This window comes from Anomaloglossus baeobatrachus, unplaced genomic scaffold (genome assembly GCF_048569485.1).
Source record: "Anomaloglossus baeobatrachus isolate aAnoBae1 unplaced genomic scaffold, aAnoBae1.hap1 Scaffold_139, whole genome shotgun sequence".
NCBI lineage: Eukaryota > Metazoa > Chordata > Amphibia > Anura > Aromobatidae > Anomaloglossus > Anomaloglossus baeobatrachus.
The window spans coordinates 443,024-457,269 of NW_027441909.1; the positions used below are offsets into that span (position 1 = coordinate 443,024).

General features: G+C 52.9%; 1 protein-coding gene across 2 annotated transcripts in view; it reads right to left on the reverse strand.

Annotated features, from left to right (window-relative positions):
* Positions 1 to 14,246, reverse strand: part of LOC142260620 (germinal-center associated nuclear protein-like) — a 107,526-nt gene that overhangs the window by 51,267 nt on the left and 42,013 nt on the right. For both annotated transcript variants that reach the window (XM_075332012.1, XM_075332011.1), the window contains exons 8-9: positions 3,107 to 3,258; positions 2,714 to 2,814 (exon numbers count right to left, since the gene is read on the reverse strand). In XM_075332012.1, the coding sequence (XP_075188127.1) occupies positions 2,714 to 2,814; positions 3,107 to 3,258 (253 nt within the window). The remainder of the gene's footprint in view (positions 1 to 2,713; positions 2,815 to 3,106; positions 3,259 to 14,246) is intronic.

Here is a 14,246-nt window from a genome sequence, read left to right on the forward strand (position 1 = left end):
TCCGGCTGTCTTTTTTGGGCGTGATTGAGCCCGCCACGAATCTGAGCTCCTCTGATCCTTTTGAGTCCTTTTGTAGGAGGAGGATTGGGATTTCCCCGAGCCTCGAAAGGACCGAAACCCCGACTGTCCTCTTTTCTGTTGGGGTTTGTATTGTCTGGGTTGAGGTAAGGATGAATCCTTCCCCTTGGACTGTTTAATGATTTCATCCAGTTTCTCACCAAACAGTCTGTCACCAGCAAATGGCAAACTGGTTAAGCACTTTTTGGAAGCAGAATCTGCCTTCCATTCCCTTAACCACAATGCTCTGCGTAAAACCACGGAGTTGGCGGACGCCACTGCCGTACGGCTCGTAGAGTCCAGGACAGCATTGATAGCGTAAGACGCAAATGCAGTCATTTGAGTGGTTAAGGACGCTACTTGCGGAACAGATGTACTCGTGACAGTGTCAATCTGCGCAAGACCAGCTGAAATAGCTTGGAGTGCCCAAACAGCTGCGAATGCAGGAGCATACGACGCGCCGATAGCATCATAGATGGATTTTAGCCAGAGCTCCAACTGTCTATCAGTGGCATCTTTAAGTGAAGCCCCATCTTCCACTGCAACTATGGATCTAGCCGCAAGCCTGGAGATTGGAGGATCCACCTTTGGACACTGGGTCCAGCTCTTGACCACGTCAGGTGGAAAGGGATAGCGTGTATCCTTAAATCTTTTGGAGAAACGCTTATCTGGATGAGCGTAGTGAGTTTGCACTGCTTCTTTGAAGTCAGGGTGGTCTAGAAAAGAACTTAATTTACGCTTAGGATATCTGAAATGGAATTTCCCCTGCTGTGAAGCTGACTCCTCCACTGGAGGAGCTGGGGGAGAAATATTCAACATTTTATTGATGGACGCTATGAGATCATTCACTTTGGCGTCACTATCAGGTGTATCCAGATTGAGAGCGGTTTCAGGATCAGAATCCTGATCAGCTACCTCTGCCTCATCATATAGGGAGACATCTTGCTGGGACCCTGAACAGTGTGAAGATGTCGAGGGCCGCTCCCAGCGAGCTCGCTTAGCCTGAGTGGGACAGTCGTCTGTGTCAGAGCCGTCACCCTGGAATGCATGGGACACCTCCGGAGCTCGGAGCTGTTCCAACTGCGGTGGACCAGGGGGCAGTGATTCAACCGTGCCCATGGTCTGAGTTACTGGTGTAGATTGTAAGGTTTCTAGTATTTTAGTCATAGTCACAGACAATCTATCAGCAAAAGCTGTAAACTCTGTCCCCGTCACCTGGACAGTATTCACAGGTGGTGCTAAAAATACAATTGTACACTTCTGCACTAGTGGGGTAGGCACCAGCAGTGCCGCTTACCGCCCGCTGAACGCGGGTGTGTGGTCGCTAGAATCCCGTGCCTGGGTCTCCCATAAGTTGTTTCCCCTCTCCAGCTCAAACAGCGTGCAGGAATGGCTGCCAGCGTTCTGTGAAGAGGGGCGGACCGTGGGCGTGCCTCAGGCGAAGAGCGGGAAACCAGCGTCCCACTGTGTTCAGTGTGAGGGCTGGAGTATGTAAAATAGACTCCAGCCCTCGGCGCTGACGTTCTGCACAGCGTTCCGCCCCCACCCTGACTGGCAGGCCTGGGGGCGGGAACGAAACGAAACTAGGCCGCAAGAAGCCGGGGACTGTAGTAGTAAGCGCGGCCGTCAAATATGCACGGCCAGCGCGGAGGTCCCCGGCGCACCACAAATCCCAGCCGCGCCGCAGTAAAAACTGACAGCAGCGGCCGGCGCGACCGTTTCCAACCTATAACTACTTCAGCAAGCTGAAGATAGTGAGGCACAAGCGCGCAGCGCTGTTGTCCCGGGCGCACTAACACACCCAGCAATGCTGGTGTGTGTGTGCGCGACTTGCCCAGGAACACAGAGTACCTTAACATAGCAGGGCCCTGTCCCTGACGATACTCCGCTCCGTGTCCAGCAGATCCCAGGGGCTGTGGATGGAGCACGGTCTCCTGTGCCATGGAGACCGATAGGATCCCACTTCACCAGAGCCCTAAGGGGATGGTGAAGGAAAGCAGCATGTGGGCTCCAGCCTCCGTACCCGCAATGGGTACCTCAACCTTAACAAGCACCACCGACAAAAGTGGGGTGAGAAGGGAGCATGCTGGGGACCCAAGTATGGGCCCTCTTTTCTTCCATCCGACATAGTCAGCAGCTGCTGCTGACTAAACAGTGGAGCTATGCGTGCATGTGTGCCTCCTTCGCACAAAGCATGAAAACTGAGGAACCCGTGATCCCACGGGGGGTGTATAGCCAGAAGGGGAGGGGCCTTACACTTTTAAGTGTAATACTTTGTGTGGCCTCCGGAGGCAGTAGCTATACACCCAATTGTCTGGGTCTCCCAATAGAGCGACAAAGAAAACTGGCTTACTTCCTGGTCAGTCACAGGGTATATACTGCGGAGGAGGAGCTAACTTTTTTTCTTAAGTTTGCCTAGTGTCAACCTCCTGGCATCAGCAGCATATACCCATGGTCATGTGTCCCCCAATAAGGTGAGAGAAATAAGGGTTACATCCTGATTGTAAAAGACAACCAATCAGACTTTTAAAGGCATTTTTGTACTCTACTTAGAATGTATTTGACAATATCATCTAGTAAACAAAATTTGCTAATGTTCCTTTGCGTGCTCCTGAGAGATACCCTATAAAGCATTAAGGACAAGAAATAGATATACCCAAGTGCAGCTGAGATGTATTCTGACACACTTTGGATGACAGGAGCACTCAATTCTTTCATGGCATCCTCCAAAACATCGTCCAGGACATAAGCCACATCCTGCATAAAACAAAAGATATTGTTTCAAAAGTCTGTTTAGGTGTATAAGCACATAGTCAAAATGAATATTTATTGGTTCCAAGCGAATGGACCTGCACACGGATGCAGTAATTTCAGTAATTGGTGGTTGCGAAAGGCCCAAGAAATCTCAGGTTTGTGTGAATGTGGTTTTAAATAAATGTTTAATCAAATTTCTTTTGAAAGTAGGGTTGCCTATACAAGACCACATTTTTCTGACATCCTAATCCGCCATGTTACAAATGTGAAATTATCCACCAGTATTTTTTAGTACCTCTTCACTGAATTTTGGCTTGGGAGGAGATGGTGGTGGCTCAGGGGGCAGGATGGGCTGAAACACAGCTTGAGCAGGCACAGAACTGGACTCCTTGGCATCAGGCATTGGAAGTACAGCAGGACGTTTTGCTTCTTCAAGAGCAGGTTTTTCTGTTGATATACAAGCAAGTTAATGAAGATCGAAACTAAAATCAGGAGTCACGAAAAATCTAGATCTAATAACATACAAATAATTGGATTTTTTATGTGCCATAAAGTCCCTTTCTAGAGGAGACTGCACCAATAGGCACTACCACTAGGAGGTCAACACTAGGTAGAAAAAAGCTTTGGCCTTTGCCTGGAGGGCTATACCCCCTCCTCAGGCACAAGGCAGCCGAAAGCAATAAGAAATGAAAGAATAAAAAAAAAAAAATCTAACAACCAGGAACCAGAACTCAGGAAAGAGAACAATGCCCATAGGCAAATAGAACGGACAATAGAAAAGTGGAAAAAAAAAAATAGTGTGGGATCTGTGTCCTGCAATGTAAGTAACAAGAAAAAGATTTTACATTCATTTACAAAGAAGGGAATTTTGTTTACTTACCGTAAATTCCTTTTCTTCTAGCTCCAATTGGGAGACCCAGACAATTGGGTGTATAGCTATGCCTCCGGAGGCCACACAAAGTATTACACTAAAAGTGTAAAGCCCCTCCCCTTCTGCCTATACACCCCTCGTGCTCCCACGGGCTCCTCAGTTTTGGTGCAAAAGCAAGAAGGAGGAAAAAATTATAAACTGGTTTAAAGTAAAATCAATCCGAAGGAATATTGGAGAACTGAAACCATTTAACATGAACAACATGTGTACACAAAAAAACAGGGGCGGGTGCTGGGTCTCCCAATTGGAGCTAGAAGAAAAGGAATTTACGGTAAGTAAACAAAATTCCCTTCTTCTTTGTCGCTCCATTGGGAGACCCAGACAATTGGGACGTCCAAAAGCAGTCCCTGGGTGGGTAAATAATACCTCATAATGGAGCCGTAACGGCTCCGTCCTACAGGTGGGCCACCGCCGCCTGAAGGACTTGCCTACCTAGGCTGGCATCTGCCGAAGCATAGGTATGCACCTGATAGTGTTTCGTGAAAGTGTGCAGGCTCGACCAGGTAGCTGCCTGACACACCTGCTGAGCCGTAGCCTGGTGTCGCAAGGCCCAGGACGCTCCCACGGCCCTGGTAGAATGGGCCTTCAGCCCTGAGGGAACCGGAAGCCCCGAGGAACGATAAGCTTCGAGAATTGGTTCCTTGATCCACCGAGCCAGGGTTGATTTAGAAGCTTGTGTCCCTTTACGCTGGCCAGCGACAAGGACAAAGAGTGCAACCGAGCGGCGCAGGGGCGCCGTACGAGAATTGTAGACTCTGAGTGCTCTCACCAGATCTAACAAGTGCAAATCCTTTTCACATTGGTGAACTGGATGAGGACAAAAAGAGGGTAAGGAGATGTCCTGATTGAGATGAAAAGGGGATACCACCTTAGGGAGAAATTCCGGAACCGGACGCAGAACCACCTTGTCCTGGTGAAACACCAGGAAAGGAGCTTTGCATGACAACGCTGCTAGTTCAGACACTCTCCGAAGTGAAGTGACTGCTACTAGGAAAACCACTTTCTGCGAAAGGCGTGCGAGAGAAATATCCCTCATTGGCTCGAACGGTGGTTTCTGAAGAACCATCAGCACCCTGTTCAGATCCCAGGGTTCTAACGGCCGCTTGTAAGGAGGGACGATGTGACAAACCCCTTGCAGGAACGTGCGTACCTGTGGAAGTCTGGCCAGGCGCTTCTGAAAAAAACACAGAGAGCGCAGTGACTTGTCCCTTAAGAGAGCCGAGCGACAAACCCTTTTCCAATCCGGATTGAAGAAAGGACAGAAAAGTGGGCAAGGCAAATGGCCAGGGAGAAAAACCCTGAGCAGAGCACCACGACAGGAATATTTTCCACGTCCTGTGGTAGATCTTGGCGGACGTTGGTTTCCTAGCCTGTCTCATAGTGGCAATGACCTCTTGAGATAATCCTGAAGACGCTAAGATCCAGGACTCAATGGCCACACAGTCAGGTTGAGGGCCGCAGAATTCAGATGGAAAAACGGCCCTTGAGACAGCAAGTCTGGTCGGTCTGGTAGTGCCCACGGTTGGCCGACCGTGAGATGCCACAGATCCGGGTACCACGACCTCCTCGGCCAGTCTGGAGCGACGAGGATGGCGCGGCGGCAGTCGGCCCTGATCTTGCGTAACACTCTGGGCAACAGTGCCAGAGGAGGAAACACAAGGGATTTGAAACTGCGACCGATCCTGAACTAAGGCGTCTGCCGCCAGAGCTCTGTGATCGTGGGATCGTGCCATGAATGCCGTGACCTTGTTGTTGTGCCGGGACGCCATTAGGTCGACGTCCGGCATCCCCCAGCGGCAACAGATCTCCTGAAACACGTCCGGGTGAAGGGACCATTCTCCCGCGTCCATGCCCTGGCGACTGAGAAAGTCTGCTTCCCAGTTTTCCACGCCCGGGATGTGAACTGCGGAGATGGTGGAGGCCGTGGCTTCCACCCACATCAAAATCCGCCGGACTTCCTGGAAGGCTTGCCGACTGCGTGTTCCACCTTGGTGGTTGATGTAAGCCACCGCTGTGGAGTTGTCCGACTGAATTCGGATCTGCTTGCCTTCCAGCCACGGCTGGAACGCTTTTAGGGCAAGATACACTGCCCTGATCTCCAGAACATTGATCTGAAGTGAGGACTCTTGCTGAGTCCACGTACCCTGAGCCCTGTGGTGGAGAAAGACTGCTCCCCACCCTGACAGACTCGCGTCCGTCGTGACCACCGCCCAGGATGGGGGTAGGAAGGATTTCCCCTTCGATAATGAAGTGGGAAGAAGCCACCACCGAAGGGAAGCTTTGGTTGCCTGAGAGAGGGAGACGTTCTTGTCTAGGGACGTCGGCTTCCTGTCCCATTTGCGTAGGATGTCCCATTGAAGAGGACGCAGGTGAAACTGCGCGAAAGGGACTGCCTCCATTGCTGCCACCATCTTCCCCAGGAAGTGCATGAGGCGCCTCAAGGGGTATGACTGACCTTGAAGGAGAGATTGCAACCCTGTCTGCAGTGACCGCTGTTTGTTCAGCGGAAGCTTCACTATCGCTGAGAGAGTATGAAACTCCATGCCAAGATATGTCAGCGATTGGACCGGTGTCAGATTTGACTTTGGAAAATTGATGATCCACCCGAAACTCTGGAGAGTCTCTAGAGTAACGTTGAGGCTGTGTTGGCATGCCTCTTGAGAGGGTGCTTTGACCAGCAGATCGTCTAAGTAAGGTATCACCGAGTGACCCTGAGAGTGGAGGACCGCAACTACTGTAGCCATGACCTTGGTGAAAACCCTTGGGGCTGTCGCCAGGCCGAACGGCAGTGCCGCGAACTGAAGGTGTTCGTCTCCTATGGCGAAGCGCAGGAAGCGCTGATGCTCTGGAGCAATCGGTACGTGGAGATAAGCATCTTTGATATCGATCGATGCAAGGAATCTCCTTGGGACATTGAGGCGATGACGGAGCGGAGGGATTCCATCCGGAACCGCCTGGTCTTTACGTGTTTGTTGAGTAGTTTTAGTTCCAGAACAGGACGGAAAGACCCGTCCTTCTTTGGAACCACAAACAGGTTGGAGTAAAAACCGTGACCCCGTTGCTGAAGAGGAACCGGGACCACCACTCCTTCTGCCTTCAGAGTGCCCACCGCTTGCAGAAGAGCATCGGCTCGCTCGGGAGGCGGAGATGTTCTGAAGAATCGAGTCGGAGGACGAGAGCTGAACTCTATCCTGTAACCGTGAGACAAAATGTCTCTCACCCAACGGTCTTTTACCTGTGGCAGCCAGGTGTCGCAAAAGCGGGAGAGCCTGCCACCGACCGAGGATGCGGTGTGAGGAGGCCGTAAGTCATGAGGAGGCCGCCTTGGTAGCGGCACCTCCGGCGGTCTTTTTAGGGCGTGACTTAGACCGCCATGAATCGGAGTTCCTCTGATCCTTCTGAGGCCTTTTGGACGAGGAGAATTGGGACCTGCCCGCACCCCGAAAGGACCGAAACCTCGACTGTCCCCTCCTCTGTTGGGATGTGTTTGGTTTGGCCTGGGGTAAGGATGTTTCCTTTCCCTTGGATTGTTTGATGATTTCATCCAATCTCTCACCAAACAAACGGTCGCCAGAAAATGGCAAACTGGTTAAGCACTTTTTGGAAGCAGAATCTGCCTTCCATTCCCGTAGCCACAAGGCCCTGCGTATTGCCACCGAATTGTCGGCTGCAACCGCCGTACGGCTCGCAGAGTCCAGGACAGCATTAATAGCGTAGGACGCAAATGCCGTCGTTTGAGAGGTTATGGACGCCACCTGCGGCGCAGACGTACATGTGAGTGCGTCAATTTGCGCTTGACCCGCTGAGATAGCTTGGAGCGCCCATACGGCTGCGAATGCTGGAGCAAAAGACGCGCCGATAGCTTCATAGATGGATTTCAACCAGAGCTCCATCTGTCTGTCAGTGGCATCCTTGAGTGAAGCCCCATCTTCAACTGCAACTATGGATCTAGCCGCCAGTCCGGAGATTGGAGGGTCCACCTTGGGACACTGAGTCCAGCCTTTGACCACGTCAGGGGGGAAGGGATAACGTGTATCCTTAAGGCGCTTGGAAAAACGCTTATCTGGACAATCTCGGTGTTTCTGGACTGCTTCTCTGAAGTCAGAGTGGTCCAGAAACATACTCGTTGTACGCTTGGGAAACCTGAAACGGAATTTCTCCTGCTGAGAAGCTGACTCCTCTACCGGAGGAGCTGAGGGAGAAATATCCAACATTTGATTGATGGACGCGATAAGATCATTCACTATGGCGTCCCCACCAGGAGTATCAAGGTTGAGAGCGGCCTCAGGATCAGAATCCTGATCAGCTACCTCCGCTTCATTATACAGAGAGTCCTCCTGGTGAGACCCTGAACAATGTGATGATGTCGAGGGAATTTCCCAGCGAGCTCGCTTAGGCGGTCTGGGGCTGCGGTCCGCGTCAGAGACCTCACCCTGGGATCTATGAGACACCCCGGAAGAACTTTGTTGTTCCAATTGAGGGGGACCAGGGAGCAATGATTCCACAGTGCCCATGGCCTGAGGTACCGGTCTGGACTGCAAGGCTTCTAATATCTTAGCCATAGTCTCAGAAAGTCTTTCAGTAAAAACTGCAAACTCCGTCCCTGTCACCTGGACAGTGTTAGCAGGTGGTTCCCCCTGGGCCACCCTTAGCGAGCTTGTCTCCCCTCTCCAGCGTCAGAAGAGCTGACAGGAATGGCTGCCGGCGTCCTGAGGAGAGGAGGGGGCCGTGGGCGTGCCCTGAAAAGTGCGGGAATCTGGTGCCCCACTGTGCACAGTGAGGGGGGTGGAGTATGCAAAGCATGTTCCAGCCCCAGTGCTGACGTCCTGTACAGCGTCCCGCCCTTCCCCTGACTGGCAGGCCTGGGGGCGGGAAAAAAGTGAGACTAGGCCGCAAAAGCCGGGGACTAAAGTTATAAGCGCGGCCGGCGTATAAGCGCGGTCGGCGCGGTAGTCCCCGGCGTACTAACATTCCCAGTCGCGCTGCAGTGTGAAATGGCAGCGCGTGGTCAGCGCGGTAGTCCCCAGTAAACTAACACACTCAGCCACGCTGCAGTGTGTGATGGCACAAGCGCGGTCAGCGCTGCGGTCCCCGGCGCACTAACACACCCAGCAATGCTGGGGTGTTTCTGTGCGCGGTCCCCACGGGGACACAGAGTACCTTAAAGAGGCAGGGCCTTGTCCCTGACGATACTCGGCTCCTTATCCAGCAGAGTCCCCGGGAGCTGTGGATGGAGCACGGTCTCAGTGCCTGGAGACCGATTAGGATCCCACTTCACCCAGAGCCCATTAAGGGATGGGGAAGGAAAACAGCATGTGGGCTCCAGCCTCCGTACCCACAATGGATACCTCAACCTTAACAACACCGCCGACAAGAGTGGGGTGAGAAGGGAGCATGCTGGGGGCCCTGTTATGGGCCCTCTTTTCTTCCATCCGACATAGTCAGCAGCTGCTGCTGACTAAGCTGTGGAGCTATGCGTGGATGTCTGCCTCCTTCGCACAAAAGCATGAAAACTGAGGAGCCCGTGGGAGCACGGGGGGTGTATAGGCAGAAGGGGAGGGGCTTTACACTTTTAGTGTAATACTTTGTGTGGCCTCCGGAGGCATAGCTATACACCCAATTGTCTGGGTCTCCCAATGGAGCGACAAAGAAAAACGGATTTTTGTGTACTCACCGTAAAATCGTTTTCTCTTAGCCATCATCGGGGGGACACAGGACCATGGGTGTTATGCTGCCTATCCATAGGAAGACACTAAGTAGATGCAAAAGCATAGCTCCTCCTCTGCAGTATACACCCCCTGGCCGGGCCAGGCAAGCTCAGTTTTAGTACACAAGCAGTAGGAGAAAAAGCCAGTAAAAACTTACCTCAACAGAGGAACATGAGAAAAAAAAAAGAGTCATAACCAAATAAGGTACTGAGAGAACCAAGGCCCAACAGGGCAATAGGGTAGGTGCTGTGTCCTCCAATGATGGCTAAGAGAAAACGATTTTACGGTGAGTACACAAAAATCCGTTTTTCTCTGACGCCTCATTGGGGGACACAGGACCATGGGACGTCCTAAAGTGGGTGGGAAAAATAAAAACAAGACAACGCAACCCAAGGACTAGGAACCAGTCCCAGACAGCCTGCAGCACCTACTGAGAGAAGGTGCTCTACTGCCGTTTGCAGAATTGTTCTACCCAGCTGAAACCTGGGCATTTACTCTGTAATGCTTTGAAAACGTATGTAGGCTAGACCAGGTCGCAGCCTTACACACCTGTTCCACTGAAGCCTGATGCCGAATGGCTCACGAAGCGCCAACTGCTCGCGTGGAATGAGCCCGTAGCCCACTAGGAATGGGCTTGAGTTGCAAGCGGTAGACTTCCTGGATTGCAGAGCGAATCCAGCGAGCCAGAGTCGCCTTTGAAGTTGCCTGTCCCTTTTTAGGCCCCTCAGGAATGACGAACAAAGAGTCCGTTTTCCTAAAAGGGGCTATGGATATGTAATATCTGAGAGGTCTAACGAATGCAGAGACCTTTCCACCCTATGAACTGGGTGTGGACAAAAGGAAGGCAGAATAATGTCCTCGTTCAAATGAAACGGGGTAGGAACCTTTGGAAGAAAATCCGGAAGGGGGTGCAGAACCACCTTGTCCTGGTGAAAAATCAGAAAAGGCTCGCGGCAAAAGAGTGCTGCTAGCTCCAAAACCCGTCTGATGGACGTAATTGCCACCAGGAACGTTACCTTCCAGGACAGAAAAGCAAGGGAGGATTCCTTGAGAGGTTCAAAGGGGGACCTCTGGAGACTGTCCAGAACGAGATTGAGGTCCCATGGTTCCAGCGGCCATTTGTACGGGGGAACTAGATGGGAAACGCCCTGGAGGAAGGTCTTGACCTGCGTTTTTTGAGCCAGGCGGCATTGGTAGAAGATTGAGAGCGCTGAAACCTGCCCTTTAAGGGAACTGAGAGCCAACCTGCAGAAAAATCGAGAATTCTGGGGATGGCCAGAGGCAGAGGCTGGACGTTAGTTTCCCTGCACCATGAAAGGAAGATTTTCCACGTACGGTGGTAAATGCGGGATGAAACAGGCTTTCGGACGCTGATCATGGTGGAGATAACCGCGGGGGAGAATGCTGCTCTTGTTAATACCCAGGTCTCAATGGCCATGCCGTCAGCTTCAGGGCTCTGGAGTTCTGATGGGAAATGGGCCCTTGGGTCAGCAAGTCTGGGATGTCTGGAAGGCGCCACAGTATGTCTACGAGCATTTGTACTAATTCGGCGTACCAGGCGCGCCTGGGCCAGTCCGGTGCTATCAGTATCACCGGGACTCACTCTGCCTTGATCTTCCTGATTACCCGCGGCAGCAGAAGTAGGGGTGGAAGAATGTAAGGCAGGCGGAAGTGGAGCCAGGAGCAGACTAGAGCATCCACGCCGATGGACTGCGGATCGTGTGACCTGGCTATGAACGCGGGTACCTTTGCGTTCAACCTTGAGGCCATTAGATCCACGTCTGGTGTACCCCAGCGAGTGCAGATGTGTAGGAACACTTCTGGGTAGAGAGAGCACTCTCCGGCGGCCAGGCCTTGGCGACTTAGAAGTCTGCTGCCCAGTTCTCTACTCTCGGTATGTGTACCGCTGATATCACTGACCCTGTCGATTCGGCCCAGCTGAGGATCCTGTGGGCCTCGAGATAAGCTGCCTTGCTGCAGGTATACCCCTTGGCGATTGATGTAGGTTACAGCTGTCGCATTGTCCGACTGGACTCGAATCTGATGACCCGCTAGCAGAGGGTAGGATGCCCTGAGCGCGAGGAAGATCACGCAGAGTTCCAGGATGTTTATGGGTAGGAAAGACTCCTGGGGCGTCCAATGTCCTTGAGCAGTGTGGCGCCGGTACACTGCTCCCCAGCCTAGGAGGCTGGCGTCCGTGGTCAGGACCAGCCAGTTCACTGGGAGAAAAGATCTCCCCTTCGATAGGGATGAGGACCGAAGCCACCAGCGGAGTGCGTACCTGACTGAAGGAGTCAGGTGAAGATGTCTGTCCAGGGAGAAGGGGCTCTTGTCCCAGGCCGCTAGAAGGGCTAGCTGCAGTGGGCGGAGGTGCAGTTGAGCAAAGGGTACTGCTTCCATAGCCGCCACCATCCTGCCGAGCACTTTCATGCTGAATCGAATGGAGCGAGACGGAGGACGTAGAAGGCAGCGTACCGCTCGTTGAAGAGCGATCGCCTTGTCCTGAGGGAGAAGGATCAAGCCCCGACGGGTGTCCAGGGACATGCCCAGGAAGGTGATGGATCGTGATGGGATCGGGGATGATTTGTCCAGATTCACTAGCCACCCTAAGCGGGATAGGGTGTCCACAGTGATCTGTACGCTGGTTGAGCAGTCGCGGAAGGAGGGGGCCTTGATGAGGAGGTCGTCCAAGTAAGGGAGAACGACTACTCCCCTGGCGTGAAGGATGCTCATGGCGGCCGCCATGACTTTGGTGAAGACCCTTGGTGGCGAGGCCGAAGGCTAGAGCTACGAATTGAAAGTGGGAGTCCTGAATTGCGAAGCGGAGGAACTTTTGGTGATCTGGGGCGATGGGTATGTGCAGGTATGCGTCCTTGATGTCTGTGGAGGCGAGGAATTCCCCTTCGACCATGGATGCAATAATGGACCTTAGGGACTCCATTCTGAATCTCCGTACGTGCACATGTTTGTTTTGGTCTTTGAGGTCCAGGATGGGTCGAACTGACCCATCCTTTTTGGGGACCACAAAGAGGTTGGAATAAAAACCCCTGAACTTCTCGTTGTCTGGGACAGGTATTATCACTCCTGCTGTTTGGAGCGAGTGGATTGCTGAGAAAAAAGCTTTGCGTTGTTTTCGAGTCTTTGGGGGGTTTGAGAAAAAGAACCGACTCGGGGGTCGGGTCCGAAATTCTATGTGGTAACCAGAAGACACAAGGTCTCGCACCCATTTGTCGTCTGAGGCGGCAGCCCAGATGTGATGAAAGAGCCGCAGTCGACCTCCTACAATGAGTGTGTCTTCCGGGGCGCCGAAGGAGTCATGAGGGGGGAAAACGTCGTGGCAGAGTCTCCCTAGTATTGGACTGTTTCGGTCTAGGCTGCCATGACGAAGTGGGTTTCGGGGAGAACTGAGAAGGTCGGTCCCTGCGTAGTCCGCGGCTGGTGGCGGGGACAGCACGGGATGTCGACCAACCAAATGAGTTCCGAAAGGAGCGGAACGAGGACTGTGGACGTCTGGTGAAGGACATCCTGGACTTCAGCTGGGGGAGGGAGGTACTCTTTCCTCCCGTGGCGTCAGAAATGAGCTTCTCTAGACGTTCGCTAAACAATCGGTCTGGAAAAAAAGGGGAAGGCCCGTGAGAGACTTCTTGGAGGCAGAGTCCGCTCGCCATTGTCGGAGCCAGAGAGCTCTACGGATGGCTATGGTATTTGAGGCGGCAAATGCTGCGCAGGTAGCAGCGTCCATGGAGGACTGCATGAGGTACTCCGCCGCAGCGGCAATTTGAGCTGTTACTTCTGTGAAGGTATGAGTGAACTGGGATTCCTCAAGCGAAGTGTTAAGGGATTCTGCCCAGACCGAGATCGCCTTTGCGACCCACACAGCGGCAAAGGAGGGCGAGAGGGAGGATCCCGCAGCCTCAAAAGCAGAGCGGGCGAGGTGCTCCACCTGTCTGTCGGGTCCTTGATGGAGGAACCATCAGGTAAAGACAGGAGCGTCTTTGTGGTAAGGCGGGAGACCGGGGGGTCGACCGAGGGCGGATCGGCCCAGCCCTTAGGGGCAGGTGAGGCAAAAGGGTACCGGGACTCCATGAGTTTTCGGTTACCGAAGCGCCTGTCAGGCTTCTCCCTTTGCTTTGTGAGGATATCATGAAACTCTGGGTGATAAGCGAAAACCTTTTGGGGTTTCCTTGCCCTCTTAAGGGAGACCGCATGGCCAGTGGTAGTGGATGGGGGATCCTCCACATGCAGAGTTTGGTTGATTGCTGCTATAAGGGAGTCTATTGCAGTTTGATCATCTGGGGAGGCTGAAACCAAGGAATCCTCTTGGTATAAACAGCATTCTCCCTCCTCCAGCTCTTCAGAAGCTGTGGAGCGTGTGGGAGAGCCTGCCCTGTGTGCTCCCGAGGGAGAGCCCGCTGGAGACACCCGGCCGTGTGCTCTTCTCCTGATCCCTGCAACCGGTGAAGCATATGCCCGGATTACCTCAGAAGGATCCTCCATAGGGGTATCCTCAGGCTGCGTTCCGTCCAGGGACCCAGAAAGGAGTGGAGGACGACATTGCATAGCCAGCACCAGGTTCTGTGACAGTCTTTTTATGGATTGGGACAGAAACTGTGCCCATTCCGGTGGGCTGGGAGCCCAAGGCTCTGGGCTGACTGTTGCGGCGGTGGTGGCAGGGGGGTCTTGGGGGGCTATAGGGGCACAGGACTCACAGAGAGAAGAGGTGTGTTTACGTGGTAACTCAGCGTGGCAGGCAGTGCAGGCTGAATAATAAACTATGTGGGCCTTAGCACTCTTAG